At 42.5% G+C, this 23,684-nt stretch overlaps 1 protein-coding gene and 1 long non-coding RNA gene across 2 annotated transcripts; one reads left to right on the forward strand and one right to left on the reverse strand.

Moving 5' to 3' along the window:
• Positions 1-97: 97 nt before the first annotated feature.
• Positions 98-19,086, reverse strand: zdhhc9 (zDHHC palmitoyltransferase 9). Its single transcript, XM_030367854.1, has 9 exons — positions 18,068-19,086; positions 12,484-12,644; positions 10,012-10,170; positions 8,061-8,198; positions 7,291-7,339; positions 6,734-6,836; positions 4,669-4,772; positions 4,249-4,351; positions 98-3,131 (listed from the first exon to the last, which is right to left on the reverse strand). Exons 1-9 carry the CDS (start codon positions 18,229-18,231, stop codon positions 2,946-2,948), a joined length of 1,167 nt encoding a protein of 388 aa, XP_030223714.1. The 5' UTR covers positions 18,232-19,086; the 3' UTR covers positions 98-2,945.
• Positions 19,087-20,099: 1,013 nt separating this feature from the next.
• On the forward strand, positions 20,100-22,580 carry LOC115551841 (uncharacterized). Its single transcript, XR_003978244.1, has 2 exons — positions 20,100-21,175; positions 21,590-22,580. It is a non-coding gene; the product is annotated as an uncharacterized LOC115551841 (long non-coding RNA).
• Positions 22,581-23,684: the final 1,104 nt, after the last annotated feature.

Below are 23,684 nucleotides of genomic sequence, written 5' to 3' on the forward strand. Positions count from 1 at the left end.
GACATGACCTCAGATTGCACAGAAAAAAATAATATATAACCTAAAGTCAACAAACACAATTAATAAGACAATAATTTTTATTTACCAGACACGTCAATCATGTAAAAACAAGTGAAGGGAATTTAATTAAATACTTATTAATCACAGTGTTATCAACTAAACAAGGGCAACATAAATAGGAATTCCATAAATGGCATAGTACAGTATTGATATACATGATGCTTGGGTTATAGATTGATCACATCGTTCGGATCCGACTAATGTTATCATGGAAATGATACAAACGATGAGCAAAAGCTGACTTACCTCAAGCGACTATCGGCCGCATTCTGGTTGTTTAAAATTATTTGCAAAACACATCGAGCCAATGTGTTCTCATCTAAAAGCCTCAGTCGTTTTTCCCGTTAAAAACATCCTACACTTCATTTCAACATTAATGACACGAAATGACATGATATGAAATCACCCATGAATAACCAATCATATACATTCTTGCTTCTCGGTGCCTCAGAGCCTTCGGAGTCATTCAGAGCAATAAACTACACCGAGAGTGTCCATGGATACATCGTCAAATTTGGTTTATCCCAAATGAAACTGACGTAAATTTAACGATTTGGTGTTAGTGCCGTTTTACATTGATCATGAAAATGCATCTCAATGGAAAATATATATATTAGGGAGTCTTTCAAACTAAAAAGGTCAGCATTTACTGTTATACATTTACAGAAACGATGCGCTTGGCATGTTCACAATAATTCTCTTAGGAGCTCACATAACTTGATTATACCGTTCAATATATCAGATCATCACAACTCATTTAATCCTACAGATGGTATACCTTAAGTGCTGTTGTATTGAACGACTCATTCATCATCTCCGGATCTAAATCAAGAATAATACTGATGTTAGAAATCAAATATCTATACAGTTATATTTGAGAAACGTCTTGCATTGCATACAGCACGATGACACGAATACATACTAGCATCACACATCCCTTTAACATAAAGAGCCTCTCCCTATTTTGGCTTATCATCATTAAAACAAAATGACATTCAGGCCTTGTTTTAAAAAAAAAAACAACCGCTGTGTTTCCACAGCTGTTACAATTCAGAGGTGGTTAAAACTGTGGTGCAGTAATGTGTGACTAACTCCATCATATGCCTTAATCCATGTGATAATGAGCCAGTGACTTCAGAAGTAGCAGACTAGACTGCTGCACAGACCAACAGTCACAGCCAAAACTGTAGACGTGACTACAAAGAGTAGAGAGAGAGAGAGAGAGAGAGAGAGATGTGTTTCAAATAAATAAAATAAAAATAATTGCGTTGTTTTGTTTTTGAACAAGGAATGGACAGTAAGTAAAAGAAAAGCTCTTGATTCCCTTTAAAGAAGTGACACTTGATCTGCAGAGCCTGATCCCCGATCTCGTTCGCCCTTACTCGGAGACTAGAGGAAAATCTCCCTCTTTGCCATCGGGGCACATTTCCGCATTTTTCCCCACTTCCCATCCTATCTGATTGGGAGAGTTTGGAAAATGTTGACCGTAATCATCATCATCATCATCCTCATCGTTACTTCAGAGCACGAGGGTGTGTCGGCCGGTTTACCCTGTAGTACATCGGCGCTGTTGCCATGGATACGACAACGTGTTTATGTTAAGGCACTGTTACTGATGACTTTAGTACTGCGACTTATCAAAAGCAACCTGGCCTGCGCTCTCGCATACCCAAAGCGAAACACTGTGACCGTTCAGATGTCAGCGCTGGACGTGAGCAACATTGCACAACCACGACATAGCAACGGCATCACTCCCCTTGACATGTATATAAAAATGGAAAGACGGCAGTCAACGTTAAATCGGAAAGAAAATCCAAAGTTTGAGAATAACAGTAGTAATTGCAGCAATACCAGATTACAAAGTACGATTGATCTAGAAGGGACGTTCACTGAGATATTTCTCGGTATCTCAGTTCAGACCCCCCCCCATTACTAGACATCATCATAGTGCACAGACAGACTTATGTTTACTCGTGTAGGTGCACAACTGGACTCAACACTTATAACTAATCACAGAGCAACTATTAAAACCATGGATTGCATAGCGTAGGTTCTGTATGCACTGGGGGAGAAAAACAAGGACGGGGATGAATGTATGGCGGTTAATGATGTACACGTGTCCAGGGAAGAAACATTGTCTTGGGAGACACTTGCAATCCTAAGAGAGTATATTGGAACTGGCCTTGTACAATAGGAGTCATCACAGCTATAATAAATAAAGTATCATTGACAATCATCAGAGTAAACCCATAGACAACGTGTGGACACGGTTGTACACTTGTATTATTTTCTTCTTTTTCTTTTTTTTTTTAAGTTCAAGTTCCAAGAGTGTTCTACCTATGTCTTTTCCATGCAATGCTCAAGGGACCTAAGGAAGAGTCTGAGTTTTTTTCCCTGTTATATTACACACACAAACACACACACACACACACACACACACACACACACACACACACACACACACACACACACACACACACACACACACACACACACACACACACACACACACACACACGCACACACACGCACACACACGCACACACACGCACACACACACGCACACACACCTCCCCCCGACACACTGAGCGATACAGTCCATCATACAGTTCTGCCGCAGCCGCTGTTGGAAGTGAGACGAGGAGAAGGGGCTGCAGCGTCCGAGAGGAGGGCCCCAGCGTAAAGTAGGGCAGGACTTCAGAGAACTCATTAGTCACCTGCACCACAATGTGGAAAATCTGGATTATTATCCCGTCCTAGTTCCTTGTTGGAAGGAGGCAGGCTGGGAGAAGGTAAAGCGTCGTAGGGGGTGGGGTGGGGGGGGGGGGGGGGGGATGGTGGAAGATCGGACCAGAGCGGACATCTCCCCGCTCTGCGTCACGTAGCTAGTGTGCGGCCGCCTTGGCGATGGACGCCTCTACATCGGTCTCGGGCGAGGCGAGGGGCGGGACCTTGTGGGCGGTCGACTCCGACTCCTCCGTGAGGGAGGTGCTGATCTCCGTGGAGGTGGCGATGCTGGGCTTGGCGTCGTCAGGCGTGTGCTCGTTGGGGATGAGCGGCGCCGTGGGTTTCTGTGCGCAGTGGATCGGCACGCATGAGCAAGAGAGACACGTAAGCAGAGATAACAGCGCCGGGGAATATTCTCAATGAAAGCAAATCTTCCACGAGAGGCAAATCATTCTTTGAAGGTCCCATGACATGCCACCAAGTGTGAGTCCGATTAGCCGTTACAAAGTCAGCCCTTTCTGACGTCACAAGTGGGCGTGTCCACCTATATGTATGACGGATAGATGGTAGACTGATCTATCCAGCACACATCTAGGTGGACATGCCCGGTTGTTGCGTCAGAAGAGGGAGATTTTCAAATTGGCTTGCAACGGCTAATCACACTCCCACCTGGTGTTATAATAAATCATCTTCTTGTTCTATAAAAAACGAAACATTCAACCAACGTCACCTCCACAAAGCACCTTGAAAATTGATCTTTTCAAGGTTGTTTGCATCGTACCATTTTCTGTTAAAGAGCTTGAATCCATTTTCATACTTTCATGCAGTATATATATAGAACAGATCAGATTACTTTCAGCAGTCACTGCAGTGCAAGGAAAGGAATTACTTTTTCTCTGCAGCTTTACCTACATTACACATGCATGGCCTCTCCATCATGACTTGTATCTATGGGAACAGCCAACAAGTGGCAGAACATGAGATTATTCACTTCGAGCGAGAGTGAAAAGAAAGTGTCTGTCTGTCTGTGTGCCTGGGTGTGTGTGTGTGTGTGTGTGTGTGTGCGCCTGGGTGTGTGTGTGTGTGTGTGCCTGGGTGTGTGTGTGTGTGTGTGCCTGGGTGTGTGTGTGTGTGTGTGCCTGGGTGTGTGTGTGTGTGTGTGTGTGTGTGTGTGTGTGTGTGTGTGTGTGTGTGTGTGTGTGTGTGTGCGTGCGTGCGCCTGGGTGTGTGTGTGTGTGTGTGTGTGTGTGTGTGTGTGTGTGTGTGTGTGCGTGCGCGCGCCTGGGTGTGTGCGCGCGCCTGGGTGTGTGCGCGCGCCTGGGTGTGTGTGTGTGTGTGTGTGTGTGTGTGTGTGTGTGTGTGTGTGTGTGTGTGTGTGTGTGCGTGTGTGCGTGCGTGCGTGCGTGCGTGCGTGCGTGCGTGCGTGCGTGCGTGCGTGCGTGCGTGCGTGTGGTGGCTTACTGTAGTCTGTGGTACTGTGCTGTCGCTGGTGGAGGACGGGGTGGCAGCGGTCGTAAGAGACGGCGAATCGTCCTGCTGCATCACTCCTCGTCTGTCCAGGACACTGGTGTGAAAACACAGTAAGAAACACCCAGTCAGTAAACCTCCTATTGTTTTATTCAACAGAGGCTGGGGAAGGCAGAGCTCAGCGGAAAAACCTTAAAAGCCTTTTGGTCTTTTATGATGTTATGCTGTTAGTATCACACACGTGTGCAGATATTTAATTAAAGCAAACAAAATAGATATTTTCTTTCATTTAAACGGCTTTAATATAATCAACATGCAGCTCCATTTCTCTTTTGTTATTGCTACCCTAGCCTAGCCGCCCTGGTGGCAAGTCACCGTGCTTTCTGCTCGGTGCTCGGTGGACTGGTTGTTTACCTCGGGTACGTGGGCCCACAAAGGATCTCAGAGCAGTTCTTCATGATGTTCTTGTGGCTGTAGGGGTTCTGCACTCGGTTCTTCCCTGACCATGAGCCTTTGATCTAGGGATGAACACATACACACACACACACACACACACACACACACACACACACACACACACACACACACACACACACACCTCTGTTAGGAAAATACATTTCCTGACAGCAGACTCCAACCTCACGTTATCTCCAACAGCATAACAAATCCTCAGAAAGGAATGTCCAGGCAACAGGAGACCAATCAGTTATTCCAAACATAGCAAATATCCGGTACATGCTTCTGAAAGGCTGTTCGCCTTTCGTGTCTGCATACCTGCATTCAAAATCAGTTACACTTTTAGCATCATGTTCCTTAAGGCTTGGCTTTGACCTACAAAAACGCTCTGGTAATGAGGTCTGGCTGGAGGGGAATATTCTACGCTACCTGTGTGAAGAATAACATGAATCCCAATGATAAGGAAATACTTGAATACTTAAAAGTAATAAATCTTCTTTGTGGACTATTTTCTTTTGGCCGACTACTTTCATTGCAAACCATATCTCTTCGACTATTCCCTTCAGAAATACCACACTTAAAGCACGCTTAAAGCACTTAAATCCTTGAATCAACACACCCACTCAATAGCGTCCCATCCAAATAGCAGCATTTCAACTGAAGTGAGTTTTAACATTATAAATGAAACACAGATCGCCCTCCTAGAGTTCAAAAGTGACTACTTATGGGAGCATTTGTTTGTGTGAACGTGTAGTGGACACAGACATCCTCCCCCAGAGAGACCCCATCAGACACACCACTCAAGGTGCCCTCTCTCTGTCAACCCCTCCCTCCCTCCCTCCCTCCCTCCCTCCCTCCCTCCATCTCCTGTCGTCTCCTCCCTTTTCTGCTTCTCCCTCCGATCGTTTGGCAGCCATCCAAACCCCTGTAGGGATCGACGTGGCTATTATTAGACCAATCAGTGTTATAGATAGGCTTGGGATGGACAGGATTGGTTCCTCAATTGTCTTGTTATTCTAATGGGTGTATTTGGTTTCATTACCGGTGTGGGGGACATTTCAAAGAAAAAACGCAAAAACGAAGAAGGGAGGAAGCCATTATCTTGGCTTCCTCATCATTTTCTTATCATTTTAAGCCATTACCGGTTTAAAATGATAAAAAAATAAAGACGCACACCAGGCACGCTTGTCGCAAAGAACGGGGGATGATGAATTAGTCATTAGGAGGAGAGGAGGAGCAGCAGGAGGATTAGAAGGAGGAGGAGGAGGAGATCTGAAGTCTTCTACAGTCTTCCATGGCTGCTGTAAGTGCCGGAGCTTGTGTCAAAGAAATTGGGCTAACAAAGCCCTCGACAAAAACCCAGCAGTACTTATACTTAGTTACTACATGATTGCTATGTAGTTACTACATAATTACTACATCATCTGGGGCAGTCACTGGTTGCAAACTCATTCTCATCTCCGCTTATGTGTCTGCATTTTTACATTTAGCATTCGTGATGTATGCCTAACCTAACCTTATCTACTCAAACTCAAACATTTCAATAATATTTCAACATTAATATATTATAAAGTTATGAACATATATAAAACAATTGATGACATCGGCTAAGAAAGAATTTAGATTAGCTAGGAAAAACTATTGCTCAAGCACACAAAATAAAGTCTGAGGAAGTACTCTCTCAATGCAAATGTATTGCTTGGCACTTCTTTAATCTCGACCATAGCAGGTCTGTTGTCAAGGAAACAAATCGGTTACCTGTTGAACTTCCAAATGTTTACACAACTATGCGTGTTTCTCTTTCCAACCATAAAGGCAATGGACTACACTACACAAACACACCCCGTTACTGTACTTCACTCTAATCCCCCTAGATTTATTAATGATCGTAACACACACACACACACAAACACACACCTCATAAAGCACCCACTAAAGTCCTAATAAACCCACGTTTGTTATGAGATTATAAACAAGTACTGACAAGCTTCAGTTCCTTATAGGAGAGTGTGAGCTCACTTACATCCTCATTGGTGGTCTGGTTGAGGGAGATGAGGTAGGTGTGGAAGCCGGTTAGGCCAACCACTGACCAGAGAGTGAAGAAACACACGAGCACCTCCAACACAGTGGCTTTTCATTAAGAAAAACACTTGGATATAGGAGATGGAGAACATTTTGCACGCATGCATTTGCTGAGACATATGTAAATGATGAACAAACGTTAAGAAAACATTAATTTATAATACTTTATCTGATGAACTTATCATTAACGTTATATCCATTTGTAGATAAATAATAAGTGCTATGTTAAAGGGCCCGTATTTTACCGGCAGGTGGGATGTTGATTAGCCATTACAAGCCATGTCAAAATGTACCCTCTAGTGACAACACAAGTGGGAGTGTCCACCCAGATGTGTGATGGATAGAACAGTTGGTACAGTTTATTGGATAGGATGGTTGGCAGAGCAATTATTAATCTTCTGCAAATGTATATTAATGTTTTGATAATGATTTGTTTTCCTTTTTAGCATCACACACAGAACAACTGGTGAAAGTTTTGGGTAGTAGCCTCAAGGATATGTTCCAGGGGTTTCCTTCAAAGCGTTCAGAAATCCAGAGTCCACCGAGCCTGTGAAGGAAAACACACACACACACACACACACACACACACACACACACACACACACACACACACACACACACACACACACACACACACACACACACACACACACACACACACACACACCTTTAATAATGGTAAAGAGGAACCTGCCTGGTTCTCCGATACAAACACAGCATTCTAGCAGTATGATAGCACTAGTTGCACTGTTGGCAGCCTGTGTACTTGCTGATTATTTTGAATGTCAATTAGTTCCCTTGCTAAAGCTTCCTGGTTCTCAACAAAAGGGCATTGACAAAAGCATAACCTGATGTCATGGAGACACTCTTCCTCTCACGTGACATCAAACTTCTCGGGGAGCCCTGCCTTAGCTAGGCTGTGGTTTAATATTTAACATGCATGGATTTGTACCTTTGTTTGTGAAGGTATGTGCTGGCAAGATAGTGTCGAACACGGTTGTTCTTGTTTTGTCACATTCCTTGAGCTGTGTTTGTCCAATCCTTCCATCAAAGTTTTTTATCTGTAAGCATGAGCCTGTTTTTCTTGTAATCATCAGTCATGATGAAACCTATTGTCAAATAATGACTCTTCTTTACAGTCCCACTAATCTGATGTCAGGAGAGAGAAACCTTGCTTTTGTACGGTTAGCATGCACCTTTCATTTTGTTGTGTACAAATGTATTTATTTCTTAAAGCGTTTGACACACCGGCCTCCTGAAATACTTACGCATGACTACATGGACAATATCGAAGGTGAATATGTAGATGGTCAACAGGGAGAGTGACAGGGTGAAAAGGTAGAAGAAGCGGTAGTTCCGCTTGCCCACACAGTTTCCAACCCAGGGACAGTGGTGGTCGAAGCGGTCTGGAGACGGGAGGGAAAGGCAAAAGATGGTGATTAGAAGAGCGTTGTACGAAACACTGCCCCTATTGGTAGCAGAGGGTCAAATACAACCACACACCTTAAGCTCAAAGTTCAAAAGAAAGCAAACATCCAAACACACTGAATGTTGGGGATCTTAGAAGAATCTAGCTGAAAAGGCTTATACGCACAATTATTGATCTTTTCACAGAATCCAAAGCCTTTGATCAGGTTATTTTTGATCACATTGCTTTTTCCATCAGCGATAAGAGAGTGTCATTTGTTGTCCAAATATAGCCTAACCGTTTCTCTATATATACACTTCTCCCTTCTCACTTCTCTTCTGCTTTGTTTTGCAACAGACAGAGAAGGGTCGGATCTGGTAACACTTCACGTTGCACACCTTTGCATTAGGCAGCAGACTTTCTAATAAACACTAATAAACTAGGAAACAAACAAAAAGGGTGAAATACCACACGGATAATGCTGGAAATACGGCAAGAACGCCACTCCCTCTCTTTCAAAACTGTTAATCGTATACAACAGATGGACAAAACATGTAATATGCTTCAAAGCCTCCCAAATAATACAAAGCAAAAGAGTGGATTGTGGATACAATCTCCACCCTAAAAATATGCTAGATAACAAGAGGGAACGATATGCTTCTAGCAAGGAAGGAACCAAGAAGAAAACTGCTGCATCATCTGCTCACTCTGTGTGTGTGTGTGTGTGTGTGTGTGTGTGTGTGTGTGTGTGTGTGTGTGTGTGTGTGTGTGTGTGTGTGTGTGTGTGTGTGTGTGTGTGTGTGTGTGTGTGTGTGTGTGTGTGTGTGTGTGTGTGTGTGTGTTCAACACAAACAGCCCAGTGTTCTCGGTGACTGGGCAGTGGCTGACTGAGGCTGTTCTGTAGGACTCATCACGGTCTGTGTTACCTGTGAAGCCGCACACTCTTCAAAGCCCCTCTCAGGTGCCAATCACTGGCAGAAAATAGTGTAAAGATATCTACATGTCTACAGGCCTCAGGGGGTGTGGCTACACGAACGCATAGTGATTCCAGGGATCACAGTGAGCAGATATCACAGGGACCATATGGATCACAGTGAGCAGATATCACAGGGACCATATGGATCACAGTGAGCAGATATCACAGGGACCATATGGATCACGGTGAGCAGAGATCACAGAGATCATAGGGGTCACAGTGAGCAGAGATCACAGGGGATCCCCCCGAGGTAGGCCCCGGGGCAGCATCCAGTGAGTACCCTTCCTAGGTAGTTCCGGTCTCAGACCCCCAGACCCCCAAGCCCAAAGGTGTGAGGCTTTGGTTTTATGGTTGATTTAGGTTGTTTGGTGTAAGGGTTGGTTGTACGGTTAGGGTTTGGTTTTACGGTTAGGTTTTTTTGGGTTCTGGGTTAGATTTGAGGGTTTAGGGTGAGGTTTATTGTATAGGGGTTGGCTTTGGTTGTAGAGTAAGGGCTAAGTTTTAGGGCTAAGCTTAGGGGGAAGGGGTTTATGGATAGATTGTATGGTTAAGATTAGATTTCGGGGTTGGTTTTTGTTACAGAGTTACGGTTTGTTTTTTTGGGTTAGGGTAACCCGAACCTGACTAGGCAACCAAAACCTACCCTGTTTTTTAGAAATTAAGCCTCGTTTTTAGGGTTAGGCTTTGTGTTAGTATTAAGGATAAGGGTTTGGTTTTAGGGTTAGGCCTATTGTTCCTGATGAACCTAGCCCAGGCCGACCTCAGACACTCCCCTCAGATTGGCCACTTGTGACGTCAAAGTCAGTTCTGGGCACACCCAGGTTCAGAGCCTTACCGACGCAGTTGTCACAGATACTGCAGTGGGAGGCGCGCGGCGGCCGGAAGATCTTGCAGGTGTAGCAGTACTTGAGCTTCACAATCTGGTTGTTGATCTGAACGTTCCGGATGCGCGGCGGGGGCCGTTGGCCCGCGGGGACGTTCCCATTGGCGGCCTCTGTTCAAAAAAGGATCAATTAAACGTTATCTTTAATTCATCATGCGATATCGATATCTCAACATTCTGTCAAACAAAAGGTTTAATACAAACACACACAGGCTCAAGGGCCTAATTGACGTTGCATAATCGACACACCCATGTGACTTGGAAGTATGGTCTAGTCATTTCCAATAACACCGGGCACAATTATACAGTGAGTGTTCCGCACTATTGATTGTCTGGCTTTTGAATCCACTCTTCTATCTTTGTAAAGCCAAACGATCCGACCCACGCCAAAATAAACATCAGCAAGACAATTTAGAAATATACGCATTTGCTCAGTGAATACATTTACAAACCAGACCGGCGAAAACCTGACAATAATTATCCACCAATGAGAACATATAAGAACGACGTAACAACCCGGTACTCCAATAAAGTTTCACTGTCTCTCTATTATGGGCGCTTTGAGAACAAGAGAGGCTCATAAAACAGGTTACAGCACCCTCTGATCGGATTTTGTTTAATGTAGCACAAGACAACAGATTTGTTTCCTACCCCCTCACCCCATCATGGATTCAGAGTAGGTGAGGGTGCAGCCATGCGATGGGGACAGCTGAACAGGAAGTCATGAGTCATCACCCGTGAGGAATGAGGCCAGCACCGTGGCTCAGTCTCCCGGTGTCCATACGACTGAGGCCATTATGGATTCCAAGTGTGTCTGCTTGTATTAGCATTCCCCCCCCCCCCCCCCCCCAGGACAACTAACTCCCCAACAGGATAAAGTGGCAGTGTAGTGCAGGCATCATCAGTGTGTCTGCCTCTGAACCCAGACAGATGGGATCTGGGTCACTCACACAACAATCCCCGCTATGCCTTAGCCGGACGTAAGCAGGCCATTGGTACGTGGATATGGCCTCTAAGGCAACTGTTAGACACGGGTGAATTTAGTTTCAGCTGAAAACAGTGCTGTGTTTGGCTTTTTTGGAGGTTTTTTTGTGGATCTGTTTTGGAGAGTTGGAAGAATTACACATTTGTTAACACCTCTCACACGGCCGTGTGGAACATTTTTAAACAATGGTTTGTTATTTTTGGAGGGATTTGGTTTTGGGCCACTTGACAAGTTGTGGTAGGATGCAAAAACAAAAGGAGCTGTAACATAACGGTTAAAAAAAGGGTTGTTATTTGTTAGACACCAGATGGTTACGCCAAGGTCATGCCAGAAAAACAACAACCAGAAAGCCAAAAATATATTTTCTATTTGTGATAACACACTCCCCTCTAGTCCAGGCAACGCCCAGTGACCATCACTTGTCTACGATAGCTATTGATGGCTAGCTTACCACGGTGTGATTATCATCGATTTGTGTGTATGACTCACAGCTGCAACAAAAAGCGTAGCATTTAGCTTCTGCTAGCCAGCCCCATCTCAGCGAGCAACCATATCTGAAACTTCTGAACCTTCCAGAAGGTTCTCATAAAAGAGAGTGTCTCATAAAGCAGTGGATGGGTAAACATAGAATAAAAGCTACCACCTAGAGATACAGCTGTGTGTGGGGGAGGTGGAGGGAGGGAGGGAGAGATGGTGGGAGGGAGGGAGGGTACCAGGGGAATGGGAAGCATGTTAGTCCATGCAGAGATGACAGGAGTGTCTGGACAAACAGGGCAGCATAATAGAAAATTCAAAGAACTGTTCAAAATATGGAGGGAAAAAAAAACAAATATATATTGGCAAGAAAAACCAGACACACACAGGTTCTGGACGTCAGCCAAACGCATGAGGTTTGACTACTATGGTATTCTCTATTAGCATCAGACTAAGATTTAAGTGTAGAAATATGAAGAACACCAAAAAGCTGAATTGAGCTTTGCATCCAAGGACTAGCAGCCCACACAAAACTTTTAACATCCTTCAGCAAAACAGACATGAATAAATCAAGAGAACTCTGGCTCCATTCCTGTCCACAAAGCTGGCCTGGGTGCTTAACAATTTATGCCTCGGACATACTTTGACTAAAATATTTACATTTCCAAATGGACAGTCATTACAACCAGATATTTGGCTGCGCAAATAATAGAAAACCAAGCATACACATGCAAACACACAAACTATTTATGGCAGAAACAATGACATCATTGAGAATTCCACACAACTATAAGGGTGTATGAAAATGTGCAAAATATATATATATTTTTATATATTTATAATTACAAAATAATAAAAAATCAGCAGAAGAAATTATAAAAGCAGGACTTACTCCCCTTTTCCCACTCAAGCCTTTTTTTATTTTCCCTGAAAGCTGAAAAGTGCGTTTCACTCCTCGGACTCACCGATCTCCATTTCGATGAAGCTGGCCTCTTCTGGGAGCGCGCGTGGCAGAACCCCTGGGTCACTGAAGCTGGTTCTCAGCAGCATCGCCATGACGAACAGGAAGAGGACCACGGCAAACACGGGTATGGTGGGAGACAGGTGGACAGCCAGGTACGGGCATCTGCAGGGTGAGAACATTTGGATCGAATTCAAACTCACATTTTCACAGTTGTTGTTGCTTCAAAGGGTTATTGGTCCTCCATGTTGGCCACTGATACGAACAATCACACCACAAGTCATACATTCAATCACTCTTATTGAAATTAGCATATTATAAATATTATTATGGATTCCATTTTGCATTGGCCAAATTGCAGGGTGCATAAAGGATTTAGTTGCGAAAGGATGTTGCACACGATAGAATACTCTTGCTGTCAGCAACTGCAAGCAATGAAGTGCATTTGCATATTTCATTGGTTGTGTTCCAATGAGTTTGCTGTCGTCAACATGGGTGCTTTAAAGGCCTGTTCTTTGTGGCTGATCAACAAGGAACGGCACTGCGGTACAACGAGCAACAACAGCCAGAGAGGAACAGCACCGCACGCTAGCTTCCCCATACAACACTAATGTAATGCCACAGGAGGATAAGATGCCAGATCAACAAAACACTGGGACACTAGGGATGGTTTATGTGCACCAGCTGGCCTAAAGAGAAGCAGGCCAGTGGGATGAGACCTGAATTGAAAATTATCACAAAATATTATTAAAATATTAGTATTTTTAATTATATATTTTTGTATATTTATTTAAACAACAAAAATATCCATCCCCTTTTGGTTGCTTGTTGTACTAAACGACAACCTTGGGTTGAAAACACACTTTAAATATAAGGTTGGACTTTATTTGGAATACATTTGAAGCATTGTGGACTTTTCTTGTGTACTGATCATTCACACAAAAAGCTAACAAAGAGACAGAAACAAATAAGGAAGTTATAAGAGATTGCAGAACGATTGTTACAATGCACACCCATGCGGAAGCAAAAGTCCACCTTGCTGTGCACTGCAGATGAGAGCAGGTTCAGTCAGCATACCAGAGCACAATAGCGTCGGGCAGCTACCAGACTGGTCTGATTGGTTTCCCCTACCTACCAGGTTGAGTTCAGGGATTCACACATAGATCAAACCTCTATTACTGTTCCACTGATCCCCATCGGTGTTAAAGATACTATAGGTACTGTGTGGGGACAGAGGCAGCCAGGGTAGGGAGGGGGTTGATTGTGTAATGTCTGGGCTGATGACACTGAAAACACTTAAAGGCACACTTTATCGTGACTTCCCATCAGGACTGCCGATCCTTCCTGGATGCAAACACTTCACCCTCTGTTTACAAGAATATCTTCATCTGTGTGTTCAGCAACAAGCTACAGACCACAACCATAAAAGCAGGCCAAATTACATTTGGTTCTTATTTCTCCAGCAATCACACAGCAAAACTCAAAACACTCAAATGTATGAATACTCCCTTAACTCCAATAATTGAAAGTGCTCTACCCCTTCTTAACAGCCCGAAGGGAGATTTCCTCAGAAAAAATATATAATATAATATAATAATATATACAACATTATCTTAGAACACACTGTACTACATGTGCCTTTTATGTATTTACAATACGTGCAAATCAATTCATAAAGCCTGTGCTGTTTATAGCTCATGATGTGAACTGTGGTGCAACTTGAGGGAATGCATAAGATAGGGAGTTTTTCAAACGTGGTCAACATGCTGCGCTATTTCAAGGGCTGTTAAGGTGTTCAATACACATCATCAAGGCCGACTCAATACCTCTCCAGCATCACCAATAGGTCACCAGCAGAAGCGCTGAGAGCGCCCAGAATTAACTCTGGGTAGGGTAGGGAGTAGGGTGCTGGGGTCATTGTATCAAGAGTTTAATCTACACTTAGATCAATTGGATTTCCTCACATCGGAGCACTGAGGGTGAAACCGCTAGAGACAGGGCCGGATTTAATGAAATCTTCCCAACAGGACACATGATGTAACTGAATCCAAACGCCCGTCAATGTCAGATGACATGGCTTAGTGGCGTACAGGGCACTGTCTATCCTTTATTAATACTTAACATTGGAAGCTGCTGTAGAGCTGCCTGAATCCCATTCTGAATGAATTATGCACTGGCTGTGCGAGGGCGGGCCTGCAGAAGCTCTCGGTCACGTCCTGCCTTTTATAAGAACACTCGTTATTCTTTCTCTCTCTCTTAGGCGTGTCCATCTGTTTCTAGGCCAAACTTGGGAAAATTATAACTATAGTAAAAGAGTTTAAAAAATCATACATTGTTAGGCGCTCCTATTCAGATTAAATATAACACTAAAAGGAAAACACATTTAAAATATCCTTCTTTTCAAACTGCCATCTGACAAGATTCATATTACGGTTATATAATTTGGTTATATAACTCTATAACCATGGAGGTAACCAAAAGGCAAATTATGACTTTCCTGTTATACTGTGGCTATGAGTCTTACTAGGAAACTAGAAAGGTTGGTCTGGATATGTATGGAATGCAATTTAAGTCCATATAGTTAAATTAATAAATATATTAATACGTTTTTCATTTTAAAAAGTAATTTTTCCAAATGACTAGGGACTTCTTTACATATGTCAACATTAATTTACATCAGGTGACTTTTATTTCATAATTCAACATTTATTTTTGTCTTTTTATTTCCATCAGTTATTTTCCAATAAGTTGGGCATGGTTATCTCAGATCAAAGCAACCGCACCGGAACAGCGCTGAGTATGTTGATGTTATAATACTCCCTTAAAATAAAATAAATATTGAATTATGAAATAAAAGTCCAATGAAATAAAAAAAGGTATATTTTAATTATATTGACTAATTTCTATATATTTTTTTATTTGCATAAATGTGCATTGCCTTATTTCATAACATCATAGCCATTTATTTATGTATTTATCAAATATTGACTTAAGTAGCATTCCATATGTAGCTGTAACTCTTAACCCGAAGCACTTGAATTTGAACTTCATACTGCCAATCCACTGTGCTACAATCTGTGATCCATGAGAACCTCTGCATTACTGAAATACCATGATATACGTGAGAGATTATTCATTAATAAGTAGAAGATATGCATAAGATTAACCGTGTTACATCATCAGTGGCCACACAAGCTGTGCCAGGTTCAACAGCAGTAAAAGTGCAGGGCTTATAGATGAAATGGGAAACTGAGAACTGGAATCTGGTCATAATAACGACATGCGGCCTGGGAAAGATATACATTAACTGCCATTTGCAGCAACACAAGCGCCACATACACACTTTTGGAAAAATCAATGCAGGCTTCATGATGCCGTCCATAATAGAATACTTATCTGAAAGGAAAAACCAGTTGCGGCTCAAATATCAGCCCTTGATTTTACAAGCTCTGATTTCACTAGCTCTTATAAACTCACGCTGGTAAACTCACATCCAAGTAGAAGTCTCTAAGTTGACAAAGGTGTTGTTTACATACGTACAACCATCTATTACAAAGTCAAATGGGGAATCATTACAATCTGCCACATCCATTGTCCATATACTGTTTTTTTTTGAGAAAAATATGTATATAAATGTTTTTGGTTTTGGTTTTGTTTTTAAAAGGTGATGAGTTTCCAGCACACTCCTACACACTGCTCTGTGGGCTGTCTGAGAACAAAGACTGTTGCAGAGCAGTGCTACTGTTAATGAGCTCTCCTCCGGGCCACTGGTGACTGGCTGGTTAGAGTCATTCAGGAGCTGCTTCTCGATTGGTCGACTGGGGCAACACGGGCAGGGACAGATGGGTGAGAGAATAGAGCGGCCCTAACAGTGAGCATTCACTTCATAACCAACAGCTCAAGATTCTGGGGTAGAAAGACAGATGAGCCATAAATGCACGCACGCACACGCACACGCACACACACACACACACACACACACACACACACACACACACACACACACACACACACACACACACACACACACACGTAATATCCCATACATTCAATGAACCATGAAATGTACCGCCATCTACACAAGGTCTAGCACTCCTTCAATAGCATATAAAAGCCTATTCCCATACAAGACTATGATTTGTATATTTTAAAACACAAAGTGGAATGGATACCACAGTAAAAGTCCTTATAGACAGAGCATATTTCCGTAATCATTTGTTGGTTAAACGATTTCGTCTTCTCGATTTGTGTGTCTGGTTCCCATTTTCACAAATTATCAGTCGTGATATCCAGTCCCAGATAATGGGAAGGGACTGTTGTGGTGGAGACAGCTTGTAATGAGAGGGAGATTTCTGCTTGGATGTTATTGGACATCGTCCAGCCGACCACAGAAGGCCCCACCCACTACTGCTACAAACCACACTGAAATTTTACATTTGACCAAATGATAATAATCCTAATATTCAACCAATGCATGACCTTTGGAAATTAAAATGGATCGTCAGGGCTTATTGTGTTATACTATCACCTTGTCAGTATTGTATGATCGGAAACATCTGCACCAAACTTCTACTCTGTATGGGGATTTGAATGATTCATTATTTCACAGCAACCTGGAATGGGGAGTTTGGGATTACCGCCTCCATCTGTTTATCTGGCATCCATAAAATGAGCCTGCATGTTATCTGTTTCCATGCGAACAAACCCACCATCCCACCAGACAGATAACTATGCTCCTCTAGCATATGAAGGTGGCAGCGAGCAAAGCCCTTTATCACCACAAGGCCTTCTCCATGAAGGCCTCAGTGCTTAGAATGGGCAGCTCCCGCAACCTAGTCTCTTCCTTTGCCCACCCCCCCCCCCTGCTAGACAACTGCTCCTTCTGTCCGGACTCAACCAGGATACTGCGATCATTGTGCTGGCTGGACTGGAAGTGAAAGGATGGGCCTTGGGCTCCAGTCTACTTCACGGGTTGTTAACATTTTTTGCTGTTTTATTTATGCAGGTTACAAAACAAGAGACCATCGCATCTTTGCATCATATTAAAAATATATAAGACATATTAAAAAATATGTCAAAGGAAAACTTAAAGCTAGATGTATGGTCAGTGGGGGAGATATAAGTTACAGAGAGCTGATCTGTCCTTTAAGCATTGCAACGATTACAATTGTACATCCCTGCCATCAAATGCAACATGCAGCATGTGAGACAAATAGTGTTATGTTTTCCTAACAGCTCTTTTGAGTTGTACTCCTGCGTTAAGATTGAAATGCTGAGACAACAAAATCCCAGGTTGCCTCTCATTGGACAGCTCAGGAAACTCGATACGAGATGCTGTGGCCTGCAGTAGGCGTACACCTGCAAAGCAATGATTAAGGCCTGAACGGGTCTTGAGAATTAAAACAAATAAACAACCCCGAAAAGATGTGTTTGTCTTGTAAGAGATGGATAGAAAAAAATAATGGAATAAGTAACAAAACAAAACAAAAAAAATCAGTGACAATCAACACAGCGTCCCAATATCCAGGTAGGGTTACCACAAAAAACAACATATAGGCCTAACAGACAGGTGTAACGCAGTGACTTACTCGAATGCAAAGAAGAGAGCGCAGGTTCCAACGATGAGGAACAGCGTCAGATAGAAGACGCCTTTCTGTCGCGCCATCATCACACGTCCATCACAGCAGAACGTGTTTTTACCAGGGAGCTTTTCCCATTTTCGCACCTTTCGCGTTATCATCACGGCCGACATGATGCCGGTTGAAATCAACGTCCACGGACAACGGGTCCTTTTGGTAGGCTAACGGGTGGCCTATTCTACCAAAGAAATAGGTCTGTAACGCGAATATCCAAAGAGATGGGAGGCTGGGGCTTGCGCAGATTTAGCAAAAAGGGGTGTCTAATAACCTATTCCCTTTCCATTAAAAGTCCCGAATCCTTGAAGTAATATCTGGTAATGATGCTAAACTGAACAGGATTGTACCCTGGGCAATTTAACTAGTATTGCTGAATAAAAACGCCATAAAATCCATTCAAGGCAAATCAGGGATTGTTTCTGTAATAATAACGATCTCCCTTCTAGGACATGGTTATGAAGCATGTTCTTCGGTTTCTTGTGTCGCACGCTGATCTTCCTTTAATCCATTTTCTAGACTCCACGATCTTTTCTCTTACTGTATTGGCACGGCCCCCCGCCGTGATATCAGACGATAGCCCACGAACCGTTTACAGTCAATTAAACCAGACAACTGTAGCCTACGTCAATGGCAGGATCACATCCAAAGGCTTGTGGAAAAATGTTTCCAAGAGACTCAGAAATATCCCGTCCCGGTTCCTGCATTGAAAGAGTGGACCTTGACCGGTTGACATTCATATCATCTTGATAAATCATAAACGATCACACAACACTACCACCGCTGTTTCATTAATACGACTACAAACGTGTCTTCGAGCACGGCGTCCGGGTCCAATTAAAAAAATGCTTATTTATTCTGTTTTAAAAGGCTGTTTTAAAACTAATAATAATCACAGCCTATATACAGAAACGCTTTTGTCGCGCTTTCCCGCAGGATCCGAGGTCTTGTTTTAGTCAATGGCAGCAGGAAACACGCCTAGATTGAAGTGTATCATCTTAAAGGGCCAGCACAGCTGGAACAATACGACAACATGTCGGTCTTGCTTCAAATACTGCCTTAGGCCCTGACATAGACCACAGACATACAAAACGGTGAATTCTAGGTAACAACACTATCATCACATCGTTAACAATGAATATTAATGAACGATGATGTGAAATTTCCCTACCGTTGCTAACGCTTGCTTTATCAATAGCATCAAACGCATGGCCCATTCTCACTCAAAGCATGCAGCAGATTTTTTTATTTAGCCTAGATCCATGTAGATTTTTTCTGAATCAATTTTGTTTAACATTATTTTGCAGAAGTAGAGGAACCTGTGTGTGTGTGTGTGTGTGTGTGTGTGTGTGTGTGTGTGTGTGTGTGTGTGTGTGTGTGTGTGTGTGTGTGTGTGTGTGTGTGTGTGTGTGTGTGTGTGTGTGTGTGTGTGTGTGTGTGTGTGTGTCTGTTCTAAATAGAAAGCATCATCAGGATAGCTGCAAAAAAATGTAGAAGGTTGGACCGATATTTGGCCCACAAGATAACATGTTGATTAATGTAAATTTCAATGTCTGAAAGAGGACCCCTACATCAAGGCATTTAATCACTGGACTCACAAACATCACTTGCCAAAGTTTATTCGTTTGATTTAGATTTATAAACCGTATCTGAAAAAAGGAATTCACATAGTGGTACAAGAATCGATAGACCTTAAATAATCTGCTGCATATGTATAATATTTTTATTGTTGGTCTACACACAATTGTAACTGAATGAAGGGACAATTATAATGAATGCATAAATACAAATAAACACATTTCCAACAAATGTATTTTCTTTCTTTTTTATTTATTAATAGTATTATTAATAGTTACTCTAAAAAAAAAGACAACAGTAAAAGTCCTAGTCCCTTTACCCCATCACCTATAAAGCAGGCAAAGGTAACTGCTGACATGATATTTAGATTGAAAGGTTAATATCACAAGTTCAAAAGTTCATGTTTTGATTGTACTGATTCGAGGAGTAGACTGAACATAGAATGTTTTTATGTGAATGATCGAAAGAGCTAGGCTTACTTACACCATGTAAATGTATATTATGGATGGTGTATCTCTTTATAAATGTGAGCCTCCATGCATAGGCCCTACTGCAGGCAGGTGTATGTTATTGTTTTTCTCGTGGCTCCGCCCACCCTTCATTCAGGCAAGTGGACTTGAGGTTTGGTAACATGCAAGCTACATTTAGTCCTACGAAAGCAATTCGTGATTTACCGTAAATTGACCGATGACATCTTCTACGATATGATTTTTATGATGCAAATATTAATCATAATAATAGAGGAAAGCCCGTTTGTATTTAGAAATCTGTCGTTTGGGTTAGTCCGCTGGACATGATCGTCCGACTAGAAACCATGTGTGCGTCCATCACGTAGCTCGTAAACCACGTTGACTGACTAATCGTGACAACATTCTAAATCGTTTCATTGTATGAATGGACTGCGTTCCGTGCCTCTTTGTATCGCCATGTTACCCACAACAATGGCGATTTGTAAGACTTATTTATATACCAATATGTGTAGAAGCGAGGCTGGCTGGATATAAGGGGTCATAGGAAGAACTGCAGTACTTAAGACCCATCATGATGTCCAGCCAGCCAGCGAGGCTGCTGGCTGTCTTGAACTCATGTTCATGGGTAAACTCATGTTTACCCACCCGGTCATCAAGTTTGAAACAACTTGACCTGCAAACCTTCACACAATTAATGGATGTGGTTGTAGTCATGTCATTCTTACGTTTTTTCTTTCTTTCTTTCTTTCTTTCTTTCTTTCTTTCTTTCTTTCTTTCTTTCTTTCTTTCTTTCTTTCTTTCTTTCTTTCTTTCACCACACACTGTATAGTATTTTTTGAATACAGTTAGATTATGTCAACTAGTTTGCAAAGCTGTTAATTAATGCATGCATATTTTCGATTACCCCAGGTTTGTGGCCAGTGGTTTCAAAAGGCATGGGTGCGAAACGTCTTGCGATGGTGTGTCCAGAGACAGATTCAGAACTCCATCGGTGACCATGTTGCTTGTAGACCAGGTGGGTGACGCATGTTGACAACGGAATCTGGAACAAAAGCTCTGATAAATTTAGAATATAGTCAACACTGAAGATGTGACCCTGGTATTGTTCGCCTATGCACAAGTTGTTATTACAAAGAACCCACCTTAATTACTGAATAAGATATACAGTATGTTGTCTTTTACTTATTTGTTATGGAGACAATAACGTTTTATCAAACTGTCAAATAATTCTATGTATTTTATTTCATTACTGGTCTGTTGAATCACCCACCCAACACACGCAAGCACGCACACACACCAGATTGTGGTTCATTGGGGACATATACCGTCATATGAGCCCCCCAGGTGAGTCATTCTTCTTTTCTGTGTTGTTATAATGACCAACAGTTTTGAGCCATCACTCTGTGTTGTCTTTGTATCCGCTGTTCAGTGGAGTTCGACCGCGGTGCTCCATGTGCAGGCGAATGGTATTGGAGGGGCCTTCTTTTGGGTGAGCAGTGCGTGTGTGTGGAATGGGACCTGAATCACCATATGCTGCACCAGCCTCTCAACATTGGAGTCCATATTGAATGGTCCATCGAAGAGTCCATCGTGCCCAGAGAACTGAGGCAGCTTGGCTGGTGGCCTGGCCACCAGGGGGGCGCTCGACGACTGACAGCAGTTCCCTGGCCGAACCCGGCCACTAGGGGTCACTGTTGGCTCCTCTGTGGGCTCAGCCTTCAGCCTCAGCCAGAGTGGGTATCTCCCACTCTGGAAATTCCCTCTCATATTCACCGGTAACATCCTACTTCTGACACAAATATGGCGAGCAACATGGGAATCAGCAGACGGAAGCCTAGGTTAAAGGATTTTGCGTCTCTCGTTACACAGTGTCCCTTTAAGTCTGTTATGTTTATTATTTTGACAATGGCTCACCCTGATGGCTACCTTGAGCTATTTCAGGCTTGATATTCAAAGGAAATCCTGTGTTTGTACTGTTTGAGTTTGTTTTTTGGTATCTCCTAGACTGGAAGGTGGTAACGACTATCCTCAAACATCACACGACCCAACCCCGAACATGATTGCCTCTGTGACGTTGTCGCTCCAGCCGACCCCACCCGTTACCCAGGTGCAAGCCCCCCCCCCCCCAAAAAAATAACCCCTTCAACCACACTCATGATTCCCGGGTGACCCAGACAAAGGAGGGCGCTCAGTCCAACAGTGGAGAGTCCGACCGGTCCCAGAATCCCTTGCAGGTTGCAGCCACCCGAAACACAGAGACCACGGCCGTGATCGCGATTCGCCACAATACTTTATTTGATATTTATTCTTCTATGTATTCTTCACTTTACTTGTTTGATACTTCATACCCAAGATCTACCACTACCTTTTTAAATGTGTTTTTTTATTTGTATGAATACAATAAAAGGTCTTGTTTGATACTAAGCCTCAGATCTACCTTCTTTCCCAAACATGTACTCTCCTTCAGAAACAAATTTAGGGAAAAACATTTATTCATCAAACACATTTATAAACAGTGGTTTATTCTACAGTAACCAACACCAAAGATACTCCAATAATGATGCCTGACATAGGTTAGGTCTTGCTCTCACACACATCAAATGCACCTTTCAAAATGAAGAGTTAGTCGACAGACAATCAAATTGTCCTAAATATTGTACATTATGGCATTTATTACTGACACTTAATGTACACACTTATTGAATATTGTGGCATTTAAAAATAGTACTTAGCATTGTGTTGCAACTTATCCTAGCTGTCTTTGTTGTGGGTCGTTTATTTATTCCCGGTGAAAATAAAGACAGCGAAACTTCAGAGGGTTGGCAGAGAAGACTTTTACCTGATTCTTTTACCTTACCTGGCCAGATGAATTTCGTTCCACCTGGCACCACCATGTTGTTACGAGAGTTGGCCTCTAGGTAGCACCACTTACGCCTCTTATAGCCTATAGATATATTGAACCTGGGGGGTAGGTCAAATATATCGCTTGAGAAAATGTCGATATAGCCTATAGATATATTGGACCTGGGGGGGGGGGGGGGGGGGGGGTTCAATATACCTATCGCTTTAAAAATAATAATCTATGTAGCCTTTAGATATAGGCTACGACACCTGGGGTGTAGTTCAATATATCTCTTGGAAATAAATAGCCTATATAGATGTATAAAACCTTTGTCGTTTTGTTTCTTTTTTTGTTAGCCTACTGTACAATGTACATCTGTGTGGCGTTGCATGTAACAACCATTGCAGAGTTTAATAATAATAATAATAATGGATTGAATTTATATAGCGCTTTTCTGAGTTTACTGTCTATAAAATTAAATAGCCTACTTCATCATTCTTCCACTGGTCGGCAGCAGAGGTCGATCGTCATATAGCCTAGGTATGGTCATAGGCTCATGTCTATTTAAACTCGGGGGTGTTCTCTTTATTTCATTTTTTTTTTCGAAAAGTTTCGTTTCGCACCCCTCTTTAGGTAAAAAAAAAGTATTAAAGTATTAAAAAAAATTAACTTCAGTTATGAA

The sequence above is a fragment of the Gadus morhua genome, chromosome 10 (assembly GCF_902167405.1).
Source record: "Gadus morhua chromosome 10, gadMor3.0, whole genome shotgun sequence".
Classification (NCBI taxonomy): Eukaryota; Metazoa; Chordata; class Actinopteri; order Gadiformes; family Gadidae; genus Gadus; species Gadus morhua.